The sequence below is a fragment of the Protopterus annectens genome, chromosome 3.part1, assembly GCF_019279795.1.
Source record: "Protopterus annectens isolate FY-2018-M chromosome 3.part1, PAN1.0, whole genome shotgun sequence".
Lineage (NCBI taxonomy): Eukaryota > Metazoa > Chordata > Ceratodontiformes > Protopteridae > Protopterus > Protopterus annectens.
Genome location: NC_056732.1, coordinates 1,079,869,041 through 1,079,890,974, shown reverse-complemented (window position 1 = coordinate 1,079,890,974; position 21,934 = coordinate 1,079,869,041). Strand labels below are relative to the sequence as shown.

Genomic DNA, 21,934 nt, shown 5'->3' with positions numbered 1-21,934 from the left:
GCCAAATTTGTGCCAGGAAAAGAAAATTCACTAGCAGACACCTTAAGCAGAACTACCACGGATGCCGCATCCAGACATCTTCAAAACCATTACAAAGAAATGGGGACTACCAGAAATAGACCTGTTCGCATCCCCACACAACCACCAATTGAGGAAATTCTGCACAAGGACATACCACCGACTTGCTTGGAAGGCGGACTCCCTATCCTTCAGTTGGGAAAACCTGACAGCATATGCATTCCCACCTCTTCCTTTGATGCACAAAGTGCTACTGAAGATCAAAGAAGATCACCCAAGGATCATCCTGATAGCTCCAGACTGGCCGAGGCAGCATTGGTACCCGCTACTGAGGAGTATGTCTCGGACACACACATGGCCTCTACCTCTAGTTCCTTTACTGCTAACACAGAACAACTACAAGATCCTACATCCAAAATTGAAAACACTACAGCTAGCTGCTTGGAATATTACATAAAACAAAATAACCCAGATTTATCTCAGAGGGTTAAAGACATTATCCTGGAGGCTCGCAGACCCTCCACAAGGAAGACTTATTCAGCCAAATGGAAAAGATACCTCATTTGGAGTGCAGAAAAGATACCTCATTTGGAGTGCAGCAAAAGGAGAAAATGTATCATTAGCAAACATAGCTAACATCCTGGAATACTTGGCAGAACTTTTCCACAATGGCCTGTCTTACTCCTCCATTAAGATTCATGCATCAGCAATTTAAGCAGAATACAACATGGATCCTCCAGTCTTCTCTCATCCTCTACTCAGGCAGTTTCTGAGAGGAATTAAAAATGTAAAGCCTCCAAGGAAGCCACCTTTGCCTACATGGGACCTTAACTTTGTGCTGGAAAAGTTAACATTTCCCCTTTCGAACCAGCAGCAACAGCAGAATTACAGTTCTTATCTTGGAAAACTGCTTTCCTGCTTGCAATCACTTCAGCAAGAAGGGTTTCTGAATTTCAGGCATTAATGGCAGTACAGCCCTTCCTTATCTTCCATCAGGCTAGAGTGTCCTTGTGAACTAACCCTACTTTTATGCCAAAAGTGGTCTCCAGGGTATCATTGAACCAAGCAATCCACCTACCAACATTCTTCCCCAACCCACAGAACAGGGGGGAAAGACTACTACATACCTTGGATGTGCACAGGCAATTGCGCTACTATCTGGACAGAACCAAGACCAACAGAAAAACTGACCAGCTTCTGGTAGCATATGCAACAGGAATGGAAGGAAAAGCAATTTCAAAACAGACAATCTCAAAATGGATAGGAAATTGCATTCGATTTTGTTACTCTTTTCATGGAAAGACAACTCCATAAAACATCAGACCTCACTCCACAAGGGCTACAGCCACTACTACAGCTTTCCTACGAGGAGTGGCTACCAAAGACATTTTAGAAGCTGCTACTTGGAGCTCCGTGCATACATTTGCCAAGCATTATAATCTACCTTTATACTCCAGATCCCGAGCAGGTTTTGCAACTGCTGTTTTGCAAGGGATCTTAACTACACCATAATCATCTTACTGCCTCCTCCCCCAGTTTGGCTATGGTATTCTACCCATATGTTAGGACTGCAGATGCATCCTTGAAGGACATAGTACAGTTTTGTACCTACCATAAATGTAGATGTCCGAGAGGTATGCATCTGCAGTCAGGATTACCCACCCTCCTTCCCCTCTGTGGTACTCCTAGGGTATTTGCCCATCTTGTAGCTAGCTGGGGGAATCTATTATGGTGTATTTGTTTGTATATACATGCTTATATTGTTTGCTCTCTACTTTGTATATACATGCTTATATTGTTTGCTCTCTACTGTTTGGAATCATTTGCATTTATCCAAATTTAGCCTTCCTAGAGGGCACCCGGCATCTGGGGCAAGAAACACTGAGGAAAATGGCATCTGCTGATGCCTTTATACCCAATTCACAGCAGCTATGACGTCGGGTGAAGTGTGACATCAGCCGAGGCCAGACCCAGACTTTGGAATCCGGCCGACCGAAGGGCTGCCGGAGGCAGGACAACCCATATGTTAGGACTGCAGATGCATACCTCTCGGACATCTACATTTATGGTAGGTACAAAACTGTACTTTACTAGGGTACACAAGACTATTGATTATTAGAATTTATTTATTTATTTATTTCCAATTTGATGCCTGGGGAGGTTCACCGGGCTCAGGGAGCCTGTTTTCAGTGGAGGCCGGGGAGAAAAGCTCCACAAACTCAGTAACAATAAGCAATAAAGTATTATTACACATCTAAAATACACAGACTAAGCAAAAAAGTTGTATTACATAGTAAAACATATTGGGTACAATCAGAAAATTGCAACATGTATTGCATACATACACTTGTACGTTATAGTCATACATACAATTGTATTAGGATTGGGACAAGTTGAGACATGATTAGTTGCATTGAGGAGGTAGATGAGAGTAACGTTGTAAAATTTGTTCATTAGAATGTAGTTATAGAATGACTTTTGTAAACACAAATTTGCATAGAGGGGGTGATTGTAGGTGGAAAGTACATTATTTAAAAAGTATCGAGATGAGACAAACAGAAAAGAACTAGAGAAGGTGGGGTGTATACATCACCATTCAGGATAAGAAGTGTATACATTCTAATTCTGGATGAGAAGTGAGGATGATTTAGTTAATAGCATCAAAGTTTAAGAATTGTCAATAGAGAGATTCTTCCCCAGAAAGGGGAAGGAGGACAGTTGGAAAGCTATTTATAATATATACATTTAAGATGAACAATGCTAAGTAATGTTATATTCAAAGTGAGGCTACTGTTTTAGGTAGTCAGTATGGGGTAGATTAACTTGTGGTAGGAGGGGCTTAGTGGGCTAGGTGGGTTGAGTGCAACTGCAGTTCCAATTTTGGGTGAAGTGGGAATGGAGCTGAGTTTTGAAGTGTTCAAGGTATTCTGAGGTTCTTACAGTGGGAGGGAGAGAATTCCATTTTTTTGCTAGGGAAAAAGATTGGAGAAGTTGACCGGCGGGACGGTTTGGTTTGTATACAGAAAGTAGATTTTGCTGGGCAGATCTTAGATCTTAGGGGTGAATGTTGGTAAGAAGTTAGTTGGAGCTGGGCAACTGGTGGGTTTAAAAATTAGTTTGTGGGCTAAAGTGAGTTGGAGGTAGATGAGGAAGTTGGGAAGTTCTACCCACTGACTGTGGAGAGAGAGTGGTGGGAGGTGTATTTTGATTTAGTGGCGAATTTAGAGATTTTGTTGTAACAGATTTCTAGTTTGGAAGTGATAGAGGAAGATAGGTTAGTTAGAAGAGGAGCACCATACAATAGTGATGGTAGTAAGTAGGTAGTGGTGAGTTTTTGTCTTGTAGATGGTGAGAGAAAGTGGGAGTTTCTCTACAACATACCACGTTTTTGATGTGTTTTCTTGATATTTAGCTGAATGAGTATCGAATCTTAGGTGTTCATCAGTAGTAACCCCAAGAAGTTTAGCAGATGAAATTTTCTGTGGATGAATTGGTATGGCTAATTATTTTGAAAGAGTTTTTGTTGATAGTGAGGGATTTAGAGGGAGTGAAAAGTAATATATTAGATTTGTTGGCATTTAGGGAGAGGTGATTTTGAAGCATCCAATTCTCTGTAGTTGAGAAGGCGATTTGAGTTGGTGTTTGGAGCTCTGGTAGGTTAGAAGCGGAGCAGACTAGGGTTGAGTCATCAGCATATTGTACTATCTTAGTGTTTGGGATGGCGGCATGGAAATCCATTAATGAATATATTAAAGAGCATTGGACCAAGTATGGATCCTTGGGGAACCCCGGTTGGGGTGGGAAGGAAGGTTGAGGTGCCAGTTTGCCACTTGACAGCCTGAGATCTGTCAGTGAGATAACTACTGAACCAGGTTAGGGTGTTTTGAGATAGATTAAAGATAGAGAGGTGTTTAAGGAGGTGGGAGTGGGAGACTGTGTCAGATGCTTTGGAGAGATCGAGAAGGACTGTAGATACAATTTCTTCAGTCTTGGGCATGGTTTATTATGTCTAGGTAAGAGAGAAGAGCAGTTATAGTATTGTGGCAGGGCGGAAACTGTGCTAAGTAGGGGTGAACAGTTGATTATTGGTAAAGAAAGGCATGAGCTGGAGGTGGATGCATTTTTCAAGAATTTTTGAGATAGAGGAGAGAATGGCTATAGGTCGGAAGTTTGAGAAGTTATTTTTGCCTCCTTTGTGGAGGGGTATGATAAAGGCAGAGCGCCATAATTTGGGTACGTAGGATTCCTGAATGGATCTATTAATGAGAATGCTGATAGGGACTGCGATACCATCAGCTGCAAGTTTTAGGAATAGTGCGGGGATATAGTCAGGGGCATTGGAACATGGCTTGAGTTTGCAGAGAAGTTTTTTTATGTAATTAGTGGATATGGATTTGAGTTGAAATGAAGGAGGATTGCTGGGGATGGGAGGTTTGGTAGAGGTTAGGGAGGAGGCTTTGAGGGTGGTGGAGGCGTTGTTATTTGGGAAGGTCTTGGTGAGTTCTGCTATAGAGTTCGGAAAGAAGGAGTTGAATAGAGTAGCTATTTCTAGATCTGTTTTGGTGGTGTCTGAGCAAGGATTTTGCTTGGTACCTGGGTTTAGAAGAGAGCTGATGAGTTCCAAAATTGTTTGGGTTTTTGGAATGGTTAGCCTGGAGTTTGGTATAGTAGGATTTTTTGTCTTTTTTGGCTAGGTTGTGGAATTGCTTGCATTTCAGAAGGGAGTCAGGGTCTTTATTGTGGTGATAGTTTCCAGGCCTTGTCTCTTTGTTGCATAAGAGTTTTAGTTTCTTTAGTTAGCCATGGGGCAGAGTTGGGTTTTATACGTTTTGTACTAGGTGGGGCTTGGGATTTCAGGGTATTTAAGAAGGTAGAGTTAGACATCTACAGCATTATCTAGAGGAAGAGTTTTTAGGCTGTCCCAGTTTGAGTTTGCGGGAATAGGAAAAAGTTGTGGGGTTAAAATTAGTGAGGTTTTGAGTATGGATGTGTTGGTGAAGGTGAGAAGTGGAGGGGGTTTCTCTATGGATGAAGGCTGGCAAATGGTCACTCATGGAGTTTGGTAAGGTGCCTGAGTGTGAGATTTTATTTGGGTGGGAGGCAAGCATCCAGTCAAGAGTGGTCCCTGGGGGGTTCTTTTTATTGGGTCTGGTGATGTCACATATAAGATGTTCATCGTGTTTCACTGTTGCAGTCATTACACTTGGGTTATCCTGCTGGCAGGCTACCTGCAGTCAGCCCGAGTTCCAAAATCTAGGTCCGGCATCGGTTGCTGTCACTTCTTCCCTGACGTCAGTGCGTCAGGGGTATAAAAGATGCAACCGACACCATTTTCTTCAGTCTTTCTTGCTGCGCGGTGCCCAAAGCAGAAGCAGTTCGCAAGTGCCGGTCGGCCGACTCCTGAGATTTTCGAAATAGAGTTTCAGAACTGAAGTCTTCAATAAAGCTAAGTACCCCGTTGGGGAAACTGTTTCTTGCTCCAGACCGATGTCAGTAAAAGTTAACAATTGTATTTCTTGTGGGAAGCGAATACCTCATAAGGACTTTCACTCTTACTGTATTCCTTGCCTAGGCCCTGACCACAATGTTACTAGTTGTCGGTTTTGTGCTAGATTCAACAAACGCACTATTAAACGTCGGTTTAATTTTGCATTACATTACTTTGGCCGAAGGTATAATCCCGTCGGAACAACCGACGACCGGAATTCATAAAAAAACGCAAAGACAAGGAAAAGGACAGGCATCCGAGGCCCAAAACCGATGACAAAGCCTCTTCCAGGCCAGTCACAGGTTCTCAGTGAGGCGCTTTCGCAGCCCCTGACACCCGCTACCTCAGAGCCACAGGCCGTATCCGACTCCCACATAGAGACAACTAGGCCTCTGGATACTCAAGGTATTGGGCCTATGGAAAATATTCCCTCAGATGGGTCCGGAGCCGCTGATCAGGCATCGGCTTCTGAGGGTATTTTCAGACCTTCACAGCTTACTGTTAAATCCTCTGCAGCAGCCAAAGTACAGTCCAAGACACCATTAAAGACAAAGAAACAAGTACAGCATTCTCCTGGACAGTCAACTATGCCAAAGAAACAGATGCTTAAAATGGCCGAAGACTTGATTACTTTGATCAGGGGTTCCCATCCCCCTCCTGATAAAAGGCCTAGGCAAGACACTGACTATGATTCCAGTGACCAGGTTTCTATTTCCTCTGATTCCTCTTCAGATCAGGGCTATTCTCTTCCTACCTAGGAGGACTCTGATGCTGAAGAATCTATACCTTCAGCCTCTCCACCTGAGGATTACTCTTTTGGGGAAACTCTGCACACCCTCGGGGAACATTTCTACTGGGAGAGCCAGGATTATTCAGAATCCAAGAAAAGGCTCAGATTTTCTTTTACTGCCTCAACACAGGCCCCTGGCTATCCCCCCCGTGCTTGATATAGTTGATGATGTTTTCTTTGAATCCAGTCTGTCTCCTGATTCTTTACCCCCTGCACCAGTCAAGCCAGACCGGTATTACAGGGTCCCTGACTCTCATAAATTTCTTTATAAAAACCCTGCTGCTGACCCTGAAACAATTTCTCAGGGTCCCAAAGGGGTTAAGGCTTCCACTGCTAACAACCCTGTTCCATCTGATAGGGATTCTAGAGCTCTGGATAGATGGGGGGAAAAAAGTTTACACCTCTACTACTTTAGCTGTACGGGCTTTAAACTGCCAGTTTCACATGCTTAAATATCAACAGTATCTCATGTCTTTGTTAAAACAGAAAATGCTTACAAATTCAGAGAATCCTGACAATAAGGAAATGCAGGAATTATTGCATGCAGCTGAACAAGTGGGAAAGCATACTCTGCAATGTGGTTTTGATTCATTAGAGGCTTCTTGCAGAGCCGCAGTTACAGGCTCTGTCATTCAAAGGCATGCGAACAAAGTTTACCTGAACATGTTAAAGTAAAATTATTGGATTCTCCATTACAGCATGATACTTTGTTTGGTGTTAAGGCAGAAGCGGTGTTAAAGAAAATGGAGGATAAAGCAAAATCTATGCAGACAGTAAAGGATTTCTTACAGGTTCAACCACCTAGGTTTAGTAGAAACTGGCCTTCAAAAAATTGGTCCTTTCAGGTGTCAGACAGGCCACAAAGAGGCAGATAGACTCCCAAGAGGCAGATCTCAGCCCCAAGGCTCCTACAGACCTAAACAATGGGGTGCTTCTGCCCCCCAAAGGAGAAGACAAATCATAACCTTATAGGAAACGGTCCCAATGACTTTCCTCTAAAAAGGCCAAGCACTTTTGGCAGCACCCCCAGGGGGAAAGCTAGCACTTTTCGCACAAAATTGGCACATAATCACCCAGAACAAATGGGTTCTGAATATAGTTTCACAAGGTTACAGGTTCCACTTTCACACCTTTCCAAAATCAAAAGATATGGCGGACCTGCCACAAAACCAATGGGCAGAGGCACAAATGGAAATTGCTGCTCTCATGGACATGGGAGCTATTCAAAGAGCACCACAGCAAGAACAGGGACAAGGATTTTACTCTAGACCCTTCCTGGTTCCCAGAAAGGACAAAGCCTGGAGACCAATACTGGACTTGTCAATCCTAAATACTTTCCTGGATGTTCCAAAATTCAAAATGTTAACACTGCAGCAACTTCTACCCATGCTGGGCAAGAAGGCTTGGCTAGTTACTTTGGACCTCAAGGAGGCATACCTGCATGTCCCAATCAGACAATCTTGCAGAAGATACTTCTGATTCATAGCTGGCTCAATGCATTACCAATTCTCTGCACTGCCCTTTGGCTTATCTACTGCGCCCAGGGTCTTCACAAAATGCCTGGCACCCGTAATTGCATTTTGCAGACAAAGAAGAATTCGGATATATCCCTACTTGGACGACTGCCTTATTCAAGCAGAGAGCAAGGACATTCTACTAAAGCATCTGGCGTTTGTAAAAAGATTATTTTTAATCTTTTTAGGCAGAAGGCACACGGCGGCGCAGTGGTTCATGTTCTCCCTGCGTTCACGTGGGTTTCCTCCGGGTACTCCGGTTTCCTCCCACATTCTAAAGACATGCATCTGGAGCATTTCTCCCTGGGCCTCCGCTGAAAACAGGATCTGTGGAACCTAGTCGGACTTTCCCGGTCAACAAATGTTAAATAAAAATAAATAAATAATTTGCCTAGGGTACACAGTAAACAAAAATAAATCAAAACTAGTGCCCTCTCAAGAGATAATATTCCTGGATGCAAGCTTAAATACAACTACCCAGATGACTTATCTCATGCCAGACAAACAAAGGCAACTGACTCATTACTTTCAAATGATGGCAACAAAGACCCTGCTCCCTGCAAGAAAAATTCTGCAGGCCCTGAGCTTCATGGGTTCCTGCATTCTACTAATTCCATATGCAAGACTGCATATGAGGAAACTACAATGGTATCTAAAAAGTGTTTGGACTCAACATTGCCACAGCCTGGAAACAATAGTAACTATAATTACCTGTCTACAACAGGAGTTTCGATGGTGGTCCAGGGCCTGTCACCACAACAAGGGACAGCCCTTCACCTTACCCACAGCCAGGCAGACAATAACGGATGCATCGGATTATGCCTGGGGGCACACATGGCAGGAAAATGTATTCAGGGCACGTGGCCCAAGGAACAAATGCATCTTCACATCAATCAAAAAGAGATGCTAGCTGTACAGAATGCCCTGACAGCCTTCAAGGATCTACTACATCCAGGACAACTATTGCTAAAGACTGATATCACCACAGTTATGTGGTACATAAACAAGCAAGGGGGCACACATTCCTACCCCCTCTGCAGGCAAGCCATGACTCTGTGGAGCACAGCACTGACCTATCAAGTACATCTGCAGGCACAATTCCTGCCAGGAAAGAAAAATACACTGGCAGACTAAGCAGAAATCTCATGGATCCACACGAATGGAAACTAAGTCCACAGGTCTTCAGCATGATGACAAAGAAATGGGGACGCCCGGACATAGATCTTTTTGCTTCCCCTCACAACTGCCAACTACAGAAATTCTGCACAAGAACTTATCACTCACAAGCATGGAAAGTGGATACTCTTTCATTCAGCTGGAAAACCCTGACAGTTTATGCCTTCCCTCCACTGCCTCTTCTTCCCAAAGTACTCCTAAAAGTCAGACGAGAAGCCAAAAATGATCCTGATTGCCCCAGACTGGCCACACCAGCACTGGTACCCAATCCTAAAGAGCTTGTCTTGAGGCCCAGCCTGGCCTTTACCTCAAATTCCTCAACTCAGAACCTTAAATCTGGCTGCATGGCAGATAATATAGCCACTCAGACCACTTCTCTCTCTAAAGCTGTTATGGATGTAATTTTAGAAGCCAGGAGGCCCAGCACTAGGAAATTTTATGCAGAAAAATGGAAGAGATTCTGTGCTTGGAACCAGGCACAAGGACTCGAACCACTTGTTCCAAATATTCCTCAGATTTTACAATACGTAACTGAGATGCTGGACAAAGGCCTATCTTTTTCATCTATTAAACTCCATGCCTCTGCCATTTCAGCTCATTACAGTACGGAACCTCCTATTTTTTCACATCCACTGCTAAGGCAGTACCTCAGAGGGGTAAGAAACATAAGACCCCCAAGGAGAGCACCAATACCTACTTAGGACCTCAATTTTGTATTAGAAAAGCTCACACTGTCTCCTTTTGAGCCAGCCAACACAGCTGATATAAAATTCTTATCATGGAAAACTGCTCTGCTCCTAGCAATAACTTCAGCAAGAAGAGTCTCAGAGTTACAGGCATTAATGGCAGTGGAACCTTTCATCATTTTTCATCAGGACAGGGTCTCTCTAAGGACAAACCCAACATTTATGCCAAAGGTGGTTTCCAGTGTGGCTCTTAACCAAACCATTCATTTGCCAACTTTCTATCCAAATCCCCAGAATAAAGGGGAGAGACTTCTGCACACTTTGGATATACACAGACTGCTATGATTCTACTTGGACAAAGCAAAAGCTTTCAGAAAAACTGAGCAACTGTGTGTCGCTTATGCTGCAGGATCACAAGGAAAGCCCATCTCAAAGCAGACAGTTTCAAAATGGATAGGACACTGCATTCGCTTCTGCTATGCACGACATGGCAAATCAGTGCCTAAGGGCATAAGGCTACGTACCAGAGCAGCAGCCATTCTCAGAGGAGTACCAACCAAAGACATTTTAGAAGCTGCAACCTGGAGTTCAGTGCACACTTTCACTAAGCACTACCACTTACCTCTCTACTCTAAATCCAGAGCAGGCTTTGCCACTGCAGTTCTGTGGGGCCTGGTAGCCTCTCCTACCCAGCCACCCAACCTCAGCTTTGGGATTCTACCCAAGTGTAATGACTATAACAGTGAAACACGATGAACATAGTACAGTTGTGTACCTACCATAAATGTAGATGTTAGTGTATTCACTGTTGCAGTCCAGGTTACCCACCCACCATCCCCCTTTCTCATTGCTGGGTCCTTTCTGTACTTCTCAACTCTCTACAACCTATGTGATGTATTTGCTTGTAGATGAAAGAAATGTTGTTTTGGTACATGCATGTTTTTTGACATAATTTTTTCCAGCCTTTCCTATTTGGGTGCACCCGACATCTGGGGCAAGAAAAAGAAAATGGCGTTGGTTGCATCTTTTATACCCCTGGTGCATTGATGTCAGGGAAGAAGCGACAGTAACCGACGCCGGGCCTAGACTTTGAAACTCGGGCCGACTGCGGGTAGCCTGCCAGCAGGATAACCCAAGTGTAATGACTGCAACAGTGAATACACTCAAACATCTACATTTATGGTAGGTACACAACTGTACTTTGTGTGAAGTTAAATAGATTGATAGAAATGGAGGGAGTTTTGGAATTGACTTTTTTTCCAGTCAATGTTCACATCCCCTAAAATGTATGCCTCAAGTGTAATATTGTATGTGGTCCATAGAAGTATTTCTTAGTGTATTGCTGTTGTTTCCAGGGGAATTGTAGAGGGCCATAACAAATGTTTTTATGGTCATTCATTTTGAATATTCCTATGACTAGTTCAGCGTTCTTGAACTGAGGAATGGGGTTTGGGTAGGGAGTGATGGAGAGTAGACTAGAGTAAATAAAGGCTGCTACTCCTACTTTCTTATTTTGGCGGTCTTGTCCGAGAGCTTGGAACCCAGGGGGTAGGATTTCAGAGTCAGGTATGTGGTGCTTTAGCCAGGTTTCAGAGACTGCAACTATATCTGGTAGAGTATGGTTTAGTCAAGCCTGGAAGTAGGATATTTTATTTCTCAAACTCTGGGTGTTAATGGTAAGTAGTTTGAGATATTTAGGCTTGGTGGTATGGGTAGTGATTGGAGGAGTGTGGTTGGTCCTAATCTTTGGTCTGGGGTTGGAGTATGTCTCCTGATAAGAAGAGGTTGGCAAAGGAAGATGTGAGCAGGAGCTTGGGTTTGCTACTGGAGTTATGTGGGGAAAGCAATATTGCTTTAGGTGTGTTGTGCTTCAATGAGGAGGATGTGATCTTACGTTTGTAGTAGTGTAGTGGATTTGGTTGAACAAGCGAGGAGGATATGGTGTGAAAGTGGGAAGGGTGTAGGGATAGGAAGGGAGTTGGTTGAGGTGGGGGGGGTAGGAAAGAAGGGGGAGTTTAGAGGTGGGATAAGAGGTAGCATGGGTCAGAGTGATTAGAAGTAAGAAGAAGATTGAGTGACAGGGAAGGGTTACAGAAAGTGGAGAGAGCATGGTAAATTGAGGAGGTGGGAATAGGTAGTTTGGTGTCAGGGGGTAAGTGTGAGAGAAGGAGTGAGGGGCGTGGAAAAGTGTAGGGGGTATAATGGATAAGGTTGGGGTGAGGTCTGTTAATTGGTGGAGGATGGGAGTGGGATTGGTTGAGGAGAAGTGTGGGATTGGGTGAGAGATAATGGGGTGGAGAATAGAGGTGGGAATAAAGGTAGGAGTAGTGGGTGAGAATTGGGGGCAGTGTAGGGGAGTGGAGTGAGCCCGCAGGGCGAACGGAGAGGGTTGGAGCAAAGGAGACTTGGCCAGCCCAGCAGAGCAGAAAACAATCCGTGAAGCAGAGAGCAGAGCTCAAGGTAAGGGGCCACAGGGGAGGGGCACTGGGTCAACAAAGTATCTAAGGGGCTAACAACTTGCTAGCAGCCTGTTTGGGTTGAAATGTAATACTTTACTTAATGCAGTAAGTTCGTAGGTTATATGGTTCAGATACTAGCTTCTGGGAGTTAAACTAGTGATTCTATACATTTACAAGGTTTAGATAAGGGAGGATATTGGGGGTGCAGAGTGAGAAGGGAAATGGCTGCTGGGAGTCTTGGCAGGGAGTGTGCTCTAACCACCTAGCAAGAAATTAGGCAAAGTTACAATACATTATGTGAGGTAAACATCAATTAACATACTTTCACAGCTCCTTGAAAGTGTACTGATCAGGGAGTAGATTGGAAACCTTTCTTGTTGGGGGGGGGGCAGATAGATACAAGTCTATCTGTGTGATCAGTTCGTAGCTGTTCAGCAGGGCACAGTCACTAGGCCATTGACAAGTTATCCATTCATCCATACAAACAGTTGAGTGTTTTCCACAAGTCATTGAATGGAACCAGTTTTGAGGGTAAAATAGTGGTGCTTGAATCGGATGCTAAATGAAAAGAAGTTGAAGGGACTGCAGTATGTGTAACCTAGAAGAATAGGCAGATTTTTGAAATGTTATGTCCCTCGAGAATTAACAGCATCCCAGAGGGGTGCATCTTTTAGCAAGTTAGATGATTGAAAGTAAGAAGATACAATCTGAGGATGCTGTGGATAACTTGTGGTGGTAGCATTATGGAAAAGTTAGTGGGTACACAAATATCCTTCCTGAGAAGGTCATGAAGATAATATTGTCTGTCTTTGGCAAACATAGGTTAGTTGTTTTGGGGGTGTGTATTTAAGATTTAAGCTGTATAGGACCTATGGTTTATTATTGTGTAAAGAATGGTTAGATTTGGGTGAACCAAAGGGTACTTGTTGAATTTCTGTAAGCTAAACTAAAACTGGTTGCAGAATTAGCTTGGACAAGAGAGAGAGAAGAATGAGAGCAAAAAAATGCATATAAAGACAGCTAAACCAAGCTTTCACTAAAAAAAAATTCTCTTTAGTGGAACATTTTTATATTTGTTGGTTAATAACCAGGTGTGCACATGAGGATGTGGTATGACTGATAAATGGACTGCAGTTATGTTGCACAGCAAAACAGTACATGTGTGTGTTCATTCTGTGCCTTTACAGATTATCAATAGCAACTGAAATCAGTGGATTACAGAGAGATTTATTTTGACTCTGTTTTGTTTTCTTTAGATGATACATGTTGATGACTCCATTTTATGGTCCATTTAGAAGATAGTTCTACTGAGGAAATGAGCACTTTGATTATTCAGACCTTGATCCTTCTCCTTCGACTGGAAGTGACCTATAAGAGCTGAAGACTTCCTTTTACTGCATTTTTACTGATGTGCATTTTGGGCGCTTGTTGATAGATGGAGAATTCCATCCAACTGGCATGCATTTATCAGACATGTAGTATAAATGCAGTTGTCTTACCCATCAAAAGAATTCCATTTTAATTTATTTTTCTATTTGAAATTCTCCAAAATGTTCTAGGTCCTCATGTATTGTGCAATAATGGTTTTTAATGCATGCTGGGACCTATCAAGATTGGATTAGCAAACACAAACTCATGGGTAGTGCTGGTAGATGCAGTCAGCATTACTGAACTCAGAATGGCTACGTTTTTTTTTTCATATTTCTGTTCAGCTTTATTCCTACATGATGAACTTCGGAATGAAGAGCAAAGACCTTGGTCACAATTTCTGATTACTAAGGCCTTATTACATATAATCTGTACTTGTAACTTGTCAGAATATTTGCAGTTCAGTTTTTCTAATGGGAATGAAACTCTAAGACAGAGATAACAGCTGGTACTAGATATTTTTATATACTCCATAGGCATGTTCCTTTGCCTTCAGCAAATGAATTTCACTTGCGTTCTAAATAAGAACTATGTTGTGTGAACCAACACTTTAAAGGAAATCTGTGTCCCATTATCTTTGTAAATTTTGTTTCCATTTTCAGGACTGCTGTTCTGCATAGTTGAATGTTTGTCTATTTACATTAGTTCATTCACTTACTTCATAGTTTATCCTAGGTATATTTCTGTTTGCAGTTTATGAAACTTAATTTATGTTAAGTAGCAGATAGTTTGTCATCACTTCTGTGTTCTCGTAGTATGCCTGTTTGTGTAGTTACAGTAAGAGTGAAGTATCACTGTTAACCATCTGTGTTTTATCAAGTCGGTTAACTTTTTTCCTTCAGCAGCATATTGTCATTTATCTGCAGAGCAGTTTTTGTATTTTGTTATATGTACTGTGTGCATGGGTCATGTGACGGTACATTCTTAAATGTTAGTACAGCTGCTAAAGCGAATAGAAAAACAAGTAGGATTCACAGGAAGCTCCTATAAGTAGAAAATAAAAATAAGAATGGAGCTCAGTTTGCTACAAAAATGGTTTGAATGGGCATATTTCAGTTTACAAGTTGTACTGAAATGGAAACAAAATAATTTTACATTATACAATTTGAAAGAGTTGCACTGAAGTTCTCCATTGTGTGGACTTGCACGTTTTCAGGTATGTTGCTAAGATATGAAAATTGTCATTTAGTATTTTTTTCAAATGTGATCCAGATTATCGCACTTTTTTCTTACTACTGTTTAGCATCTGTCCCCTACCTTGCAGAAAATATTTTTGGTCTTTTAAAAGCAAAATGTTTGTTTGCTGTCTTCTGTTTAATGTATTTTTTATTTGTTTAAAGTTTTTAACTTGTGCTTGAATAACACATTATTTGTTTGAAAAGCTTTATTGTTGAAAAATATATTCTTGTAAATTATATCTTTATCTGTAAATCTTGACTTTTGATTCTGTACTATATGATAAAAGATGACTAATTTTTGACACAAGGCCAGCTTGTACAACTTATATTTTGACAATACGAATTGTATTTTTGACTGATGGGGGTTTCACCTGTCTCATCACGTATGTATTTGTTTTTAGGCTTTGAAAATGGTTCCTTTCAGGCATTTAGACCTTTTGGGCTGAAGCTGTTACCATTAAACTTAACTCTCCCCATAAAGAGGGAATTTTTTTAAAATGTAAAATATTGCACAAAAAATGATTTTTTTCCCTATAAGCATATTTATTTGGAACATGGAAATGTACATTTTATAAACTCTGTTGGTTAAAATATTGGCATCGGAAGATTTATTACATTTTAGAATTGTATTCTGTAAGACCAGCTTGCATTTTTTTACAATAAGTGCTTTTTTGACTGATGGGGAGGTTTCACCTATCTTTTTGCATATGCATTTATTTTACAGGCTTTGAAATTGGTTCGTTTCAGACATTTAGACTTTTAGGTTGAAACTGATACCATTACATCTGATATTGCCCTTTTCATTCATTCCTCAGCTGATGTGTTCGGATCAGAGACTCTGATCTGACTGAGCCACTTTTACCAGATCTTCGGATCCAAAAAACTTTCAGTCTCCTCCCTTTACCGATAATGTCCTCCCAACCTAACATACCGCAGATCTCGTTTGCTGCCATTTAGCTTAAGACGCGGATCCTGTCGTTCTTGCACTTTTGGACTAGTATCTATCCTTGCTTGTGAGTTACAGCTAAGAAAAGTTATTGTATTTAAAATTAATTCACCTTTTCAAGACGATGTCCTCGCAACATAGGTGAGCCACAAAACTAGGGCTTCTGGGATAAGCCCTACTAGCATTCCTGTAGGGAGTCCCTACCATTATCCAGGAGGCAGTCAGGTGAGGAGAATGCTTTGTGTCTACACCAGTGTGTCTGGCTATCTATAACAAAAGATTCCTGGGTGCAGAGAGTCCTATCCAGAGGTTATATTATACCATTTTCCCTAGCCCCCAAACAAAATGAAAAGAATCCCCGATGTTCCACCCAATCAGAGGGAAGCAGTGGTATTAGCAAAAAAAAGCTGCTAGAAAGAGTCATCCAACAGGGCCCCCCCCAGACCAGAGATGATCCGGAACCTGTTCAGGATTCTTCTTGGTGATTTGGACACAAGACCAGATGTTCTTCATCTCACATTGCTGCAGTCCTTACACTTGGGGTAGTCCGCTGTCCTCGGTCGGCCCGAATATCAAAGTATTAGGCTGACGTCGGTCAAGGCGCTCAAGACTGACATCAGGACGTCAGGGTATAAATGCGCATGACCGACGTCATATCCTCAGTCTTTTTTGCCGCATGGTCCGATGCAGAAGCAGCGTTGTAAGTGCCGTTCGGCGTTCTGAAATTTTTCGAATTCGGAGTTTCAGACCAAGTCAAAGTTGGCTAAGTACCCCGTTGGGGAATATTTAAGTTTTTTCTTGCCTCAGTGGTTTACCGGATGTCAGAAAAAGTGAATAACTGTATTTCTTGTGGGAAGCAGATACCGCATAGAGATGATCATACTTTGTGTATTCCTTGTTTGGGGCCTGAGCACGATGTTGTAGGGTGTCGCTTTTGTGCTATGTTCAATAAGCGCACTATTAAGCGAAGGCTAGATTGTGCTAGGTTAGTCTTTGGGAAGCGGTGCAATTATAAGATGCCGTCGGACGCTCCGACGCCCGCTTCTTCAAAAAAGCGCAAAGACAAGGCAGCTAAACCCAGACAAGAAGAGTCGTCTGTACCGGACGCCGGTTCTTTAGAGGCGTCAGTGGAACCGGTGGTTCCGCAGGAGGCTTCTCTGGAGTCTCAGGGGGAGACTTTGTTATTGCAAGATGTGGCCTCCCAGGAGGCAGGTCAGGCTGAAGGGGCTTCTCAGGTTACTGTACTCCCCTCCCTTCCTAAGGTGGTTAGGCCCTCTCCTTCTGTTTCTAAGGCTTCTCCCAGAGGCAGGCCAGGTTTAGCTTCTGTTGGTGTTACTCCTAGTTCTTCTGGTTCTGTGCCCAAGAAGCACATGCTTAAAATGGCAGAAGATTTAATTACTTTGATTAGAGGTTCTTTGCCCCCTCCAGATAAGAGGCCTAGGATGGAACCAGAGTTGGGGAGTTTTGAGCAGCCTTCAGATGTTTCAGAGTCTTCGGCTGAAGACTTGCAGGAGTATTCTCCTTATTCTGATTCTGATGCAGATGATTCTACCCCTTCTGCTTCTCCAGAGGATTTTTCTTTTTCAGAGACTCTTCATTCCATGAGGGAACATTTTAAGTGGGAAGGTCAGGACTTCTCTGATTCCAGGAAAAGGCTTAGGGAGTTTTTACTTTTACCCCAGCATAGGCCTTTGGCTATACCTCCTGTTCTGGATGTTGTGGAAGATGTGTTTGCGGAGGCTTCACTTAATCCTGATTCTTTGCCTCCTGCTCCTGTATAAACCGGATAGGTATTATAGAGTGCCTGAGGCTCATAAATATCTTTATAAGAGTCCTAGGGCGGACCCAGAAACTGTTAGTCAGGGACCTAAGGGTGTCAAGGCCTCTGTTGTAAAAAATCCGGTTCCTCCAGATAAAGAGGCCAGAGCTTTGGATAGATGGGGAAAGAAAGTCTATACTTCTTCCACCTTGGCTATGAGGGCTTTGAATTGCCAGTTTCATATGTTGAAATATCAGAATTATCTACTTTCTCAACTGAAGTCTAAGGTAGATGCTCTGGCGGAAGGCATTGAGTGTAAGGAATTACAAGATTTAGTACATGTCTCTGAACAGGTGGGTAAGCATTCTTTACAATGTGGTTTTGATGCTGTACAGGCCTCGTCTAGGGTGGCTGCCACTGGGTCATTTCTTCGCAGGCACGCCTGGTTGAGGGATCAGAATTTATCTGAACATGTTAAGACAAGGATTTTGGATGCTCCTTTACAGTCTGATGTGTTGTTTGGTTCACCTGTTGAGTCAGTCTTGAAGAAAATGGAAGACAAGGCTAAGTCTATGCAGACTGTTAAAGATTTTTTGCAAGTCCAGCCTCCGAAGTTTAGTAGGAATTGGCCTGCTAAGGGGTGGACATACCCTTCTTATGAGTCACAGTCTAGGGGTAGATCTAGACGTGGTAGGGGCAGAGCTCAGAGCTCCTTCAGGCCTAGAACAGGGAGTTCTCCTGCACAATCTTCAGGTGAGGGCAGGGGCCAGTCCTTTCGTAAACAGGCCCAATGACCTACCTTTTCAGCTGCCAGATCCTTCTTGTCTGGCAGCTCCTTTGGGAGGAAGGTTGGCACTCTTCAGAGAAAGTTGGAGTTTGATTACCCAGGACAGATGGGTATTGGATATCATACACCAAGGTTACAGATTTTATTTCCATACCTTGCCTCCTTTCAAAGGCATGCCGGACGTTCCTCCTCAGCAAAGACTAGAGGCTCGCAAGCAAATTTCTCTGCTGCTCCAAATAGGGGCCATACAACCGGTCCCTCTACCAGAAGTGGGCCTAGGATTTTATTCTCGCCTGTTCCTAGTGCCAAAGAAGGGGAACACGTGGAGACCAATTTTGGATTTATCTATCCTCAACACTTATCTGGACATTCCCAAGTTCAAAATGTTGATGTTACAACAGCTTTTACCTCTGCTGGGCAAGGATCACTGGATGGTGACTTTGGATCTCAAGGAGGCTTACCTTCATGTTCCTATCAGGCTTAGTTGCAGGAAGTATCTGCGTTTTCGAGCTGGGACTTCACATTATCAGTTCTCTGCATTGCCCTTTGGCTTATCTACTGCGCCCAGAGTGTTCACGAAGGTTCTGGCTCCAGTGATAGCTTTCTTCAGGCTAAGAGGAATTCAGATCTATCCTTATTTGGACGATTGCCTGATTCTGGCCCAAGGAAAGGACGAACTTCTTCATCATTTGCAATATGTGATAGCAGTGCTAAGATGCCTGGGGTATTCTGTGAACGAAATAAAGTCCAGTCTAGTACCCTCTCAGGATATGTGCTTTCTGGGTGTGAGACTGAATACAGCAGCCCAGATGGCTTTTTTGACCCCGGACAAACAAAATAATCTTTCTCTGTACTTCCATCAATTGTCTCATCAGTCCAGGCTGACTGCAAGGACAGTCCTTCAAGCCTTGGGGTTCATGGCATCTTGTATTCTGGTGCTTCCCAATGCCAAACTGCATATGAGGAAGCTGCAATGGTATCTCAAAAATGTATGGACACAGCACTGCCAAGATTTGGACACTGTCATTCAAATAATACCTTGCATTCAAAAGGAATTTTTGTGGTGGGCTCAGGAATGTCACCTAAACAAGGGACTCTCTGTGACCCGGCCAGAGGCGAGTCAGATTCTAACGACAGATGCCTCCGACAAAGCTTGGGGAGCTCATCTAAATGGAAAGTGGGTACAAGACACGTGGCCTGCCTGACTTCAACATCTACATATCAACTTGAAGGAGATGTTAGCAGTCCAATTTGCATTAATAGCTTTCAAGGATTTACTTCTTCCAGGGCAGGTGTTGATTCTAACAGACAACACAACTGTCATGTGGTACATCAACAAGCAAGGGGGGACACGTTCTTATCCTCTATGCAGACAAGCAATGATTTTGTGGGAGACTGCTCTCAGTTTACAACTAAATCTTCAGGCAAGGTTTCTGCCGGAGCACAGAACTCCTTAGCAGATGTGTTGAGCAGGCAAATTATGGATCCCCACGAGTGGAAATTGGATCCTCATGTATTTCAGAAATTGACAGTGTCCTGGGGAACTCCAGACATAGATCTGTTCGCTTCTCCACTAAACTACCAGCTGCCAAAGTTTTGCACAAAAAGGTTTCATCCCACAGCTTGGAAAGTGGATGCTCTTTCATTCAGCTGGAACAATCTTCATGTGTATGCCTTTCCACCTCTGCCTCTCCTCCCAAAGGTACTCCTGAAGGTCAGACAGGACAAGCCAAAGATGATTTTAATAGCTCCAGATTGGCCTCGACAGCACTGGTACCCATTACTGAGAAGTCTGGTACGGAGCCTCCATGGCCTTTGCCTTGATTCCACACCTGCTGTCTCAGGAGAACAGTCATTTACTCAATGTCAAGCTTCACTCTCTTCACCTGACAGCCTGGCATATTCTGTTTTAAACCCTGGAGGATCTCAGCTGCCACAGCAAGTTTTGAATGTTATTTTGGAGGCCAGAAGGCCTAGTACAAGGAAAGTGTACGCAGATAAATGGAAGAGATTTTTATTTTGGAGTGCAGCAAAGGATTTTGATGTTTCTAAGCCTAATTTAAGTGTGGCTCTTCAATATCTTACTGAGTTACTGGACAAAGGTTTGTCCTTCTCTTCTATTAAGATTCATGCTGCAGCAATTTCTGCTCACTATGACTGTGAACCACCATTGTTTTCTCATCCCTTGTTTAAGCAATTCCTTAGAGGGGCAAAGAATATAAGACCCCCACGGAGAGCTCCGACTCCTGCTTGGGATCTCAATTTTGTGTTGGAGAAACTCACTCTACAACCTTTTGAGCCTGCAGCTACTGCTGAGTTGAAATATTTATCATGGAAGACTGCTTTTTTGTTGGCCATTACCTCTGCGAGAAGGGTTTCTGAATTACAGGCCCTTATGGCAGTTGAGCCTTTCTTAATTTTCCATAAGGATAGGGTATCTTTGCGTACTAATCCTTCCTTTATGCCTAAAGTGGTTTCTAGTGTGGTTTTAAACCAAACTATTCATTTGCCTACTTTTTATGCAGACCCCCAAAATAAAGGGGAAAAGATTTTGCACACTTTGGATATACACAGGCAGTTGAGATATTATTTGAACAGAACTAAAGGGTTCAGGCAGTCTCAGCAGTTGTTTGTTTCTTTTGCTTTGGGTTCTCAGGGCAAGCCTGTGTCAAAACAAACTATTTCTAAGTGGATTGGGTTTTGTATTGCTTTCTGTTATTCCCATCATGGCAAGGAGGTTCCAGCTGGGATTAGGCCTCATTCCACTAGGGCTACTGCCACTTCTACAGCTTTTTTAAGGGGGGTGGCAACTAAAGATATTTTGGAGGCAGCTACTTGGAGTTCAGTGCATACTTTCTCTAAGCATTATCACCTTCCACTTTACTCTAAATCGAGGGCTGGTTTTGCCACTGCAATTTTACAGGGCATTTTGGCAGCTCCTACTGCTTTATAGTTTTGCCATCCTCCCTTATCTCTGCTTTGGGATTCTACCCAAGTGTAAGGACTGCAGCAATGTGAGATGAAGAACATCGTACAGTTTTGTACCTACCATAAATGTAGATGTTCGAAGATCCACATTGCTGCAGTCCAATTTACCCTCCCTCCTTCCCTTCTGTAGTTAGAGGCGGTTGTGTGGTTTGGGTTGTACATATTGTAAATATTGTATATATTGTACATATGCTTAGTACAGGGGTGGTTGGTTGTTTTTTGTTGTATTTTGGATGTCCTTCATGGATGCATCTGCAGTCATAACAACTGGGTTGTCCTGTCGTCAGGCAGCCCTTCAGTCGGCCGGATTCCAAAGTCCGGGTCCGGCTTCGGCTGATGTCGCACTTCACCCGATGTCATCTCTGTTGGCCTTCGGGTATAAAGGCATCAGCCGACGCCATTTTCCTCAGTCTTTCTTGCGTGGCCAAGCAGAAGCTGTTCGCAAGTGCCGGTCGGTCGGATCCAGAGATTACTTCTACCGAATACTACTTCGAAGACTTCTAAAGCTAAGTACCCCGTTGGGGACTCTTTCTTGCCTCAGCCGATGTCAGAAAAAGTTAATAATTGTTTAACCTGTGGGAAACAAATACCTCATAAAGATTTCCACTCTTATTGTCTGCCTTGTTTAGGCCCAGACCACGACGTAGCAGCCTGTTCGGCCTGTGCTTCTTTCAACCGACGAACGCTTAGGCGTCGGTCGGAGTTTGCTGAACAGTT

The 21,934-nt window shown here is 43.1% G+C and overlaps 2 protein-coding genes across 3 annotated transcripts in view; both read left to right on the top strand.

Moving 5' to 3' along the window:
• Window positions 1–15,332, top strand: part of UBE2W (ubiquitin conjugating enzyme E2 W) — a 514,818-nt gene extending 499,486 nt beyond the window's left edge. For both annotated transcript variants that reach the window (XM_044067221.1, XM_044067222.1), the window contains exon 6: window positions 13,388–15,332. In XM_044067221.1, the coding sequence (XP_043923156.1) occupies window positions 13,388–13,401 (14 nt within the window). In that variant the 3' untranslated portion in view covers window positions 13,402–15,332. The remainder of the gene's footprint in view (window positions 1–13,387) is intronic.
• The window catches only part of TMEM70 (transmembrane protein 70), a 798,264-nt gene that overhangs the window by 717,809 nt on the left and 58,521 nt on the right, over window positions 1–21,934 (top strand). The gene's annotated exons all lie outside the window — the stretch shown is intronic.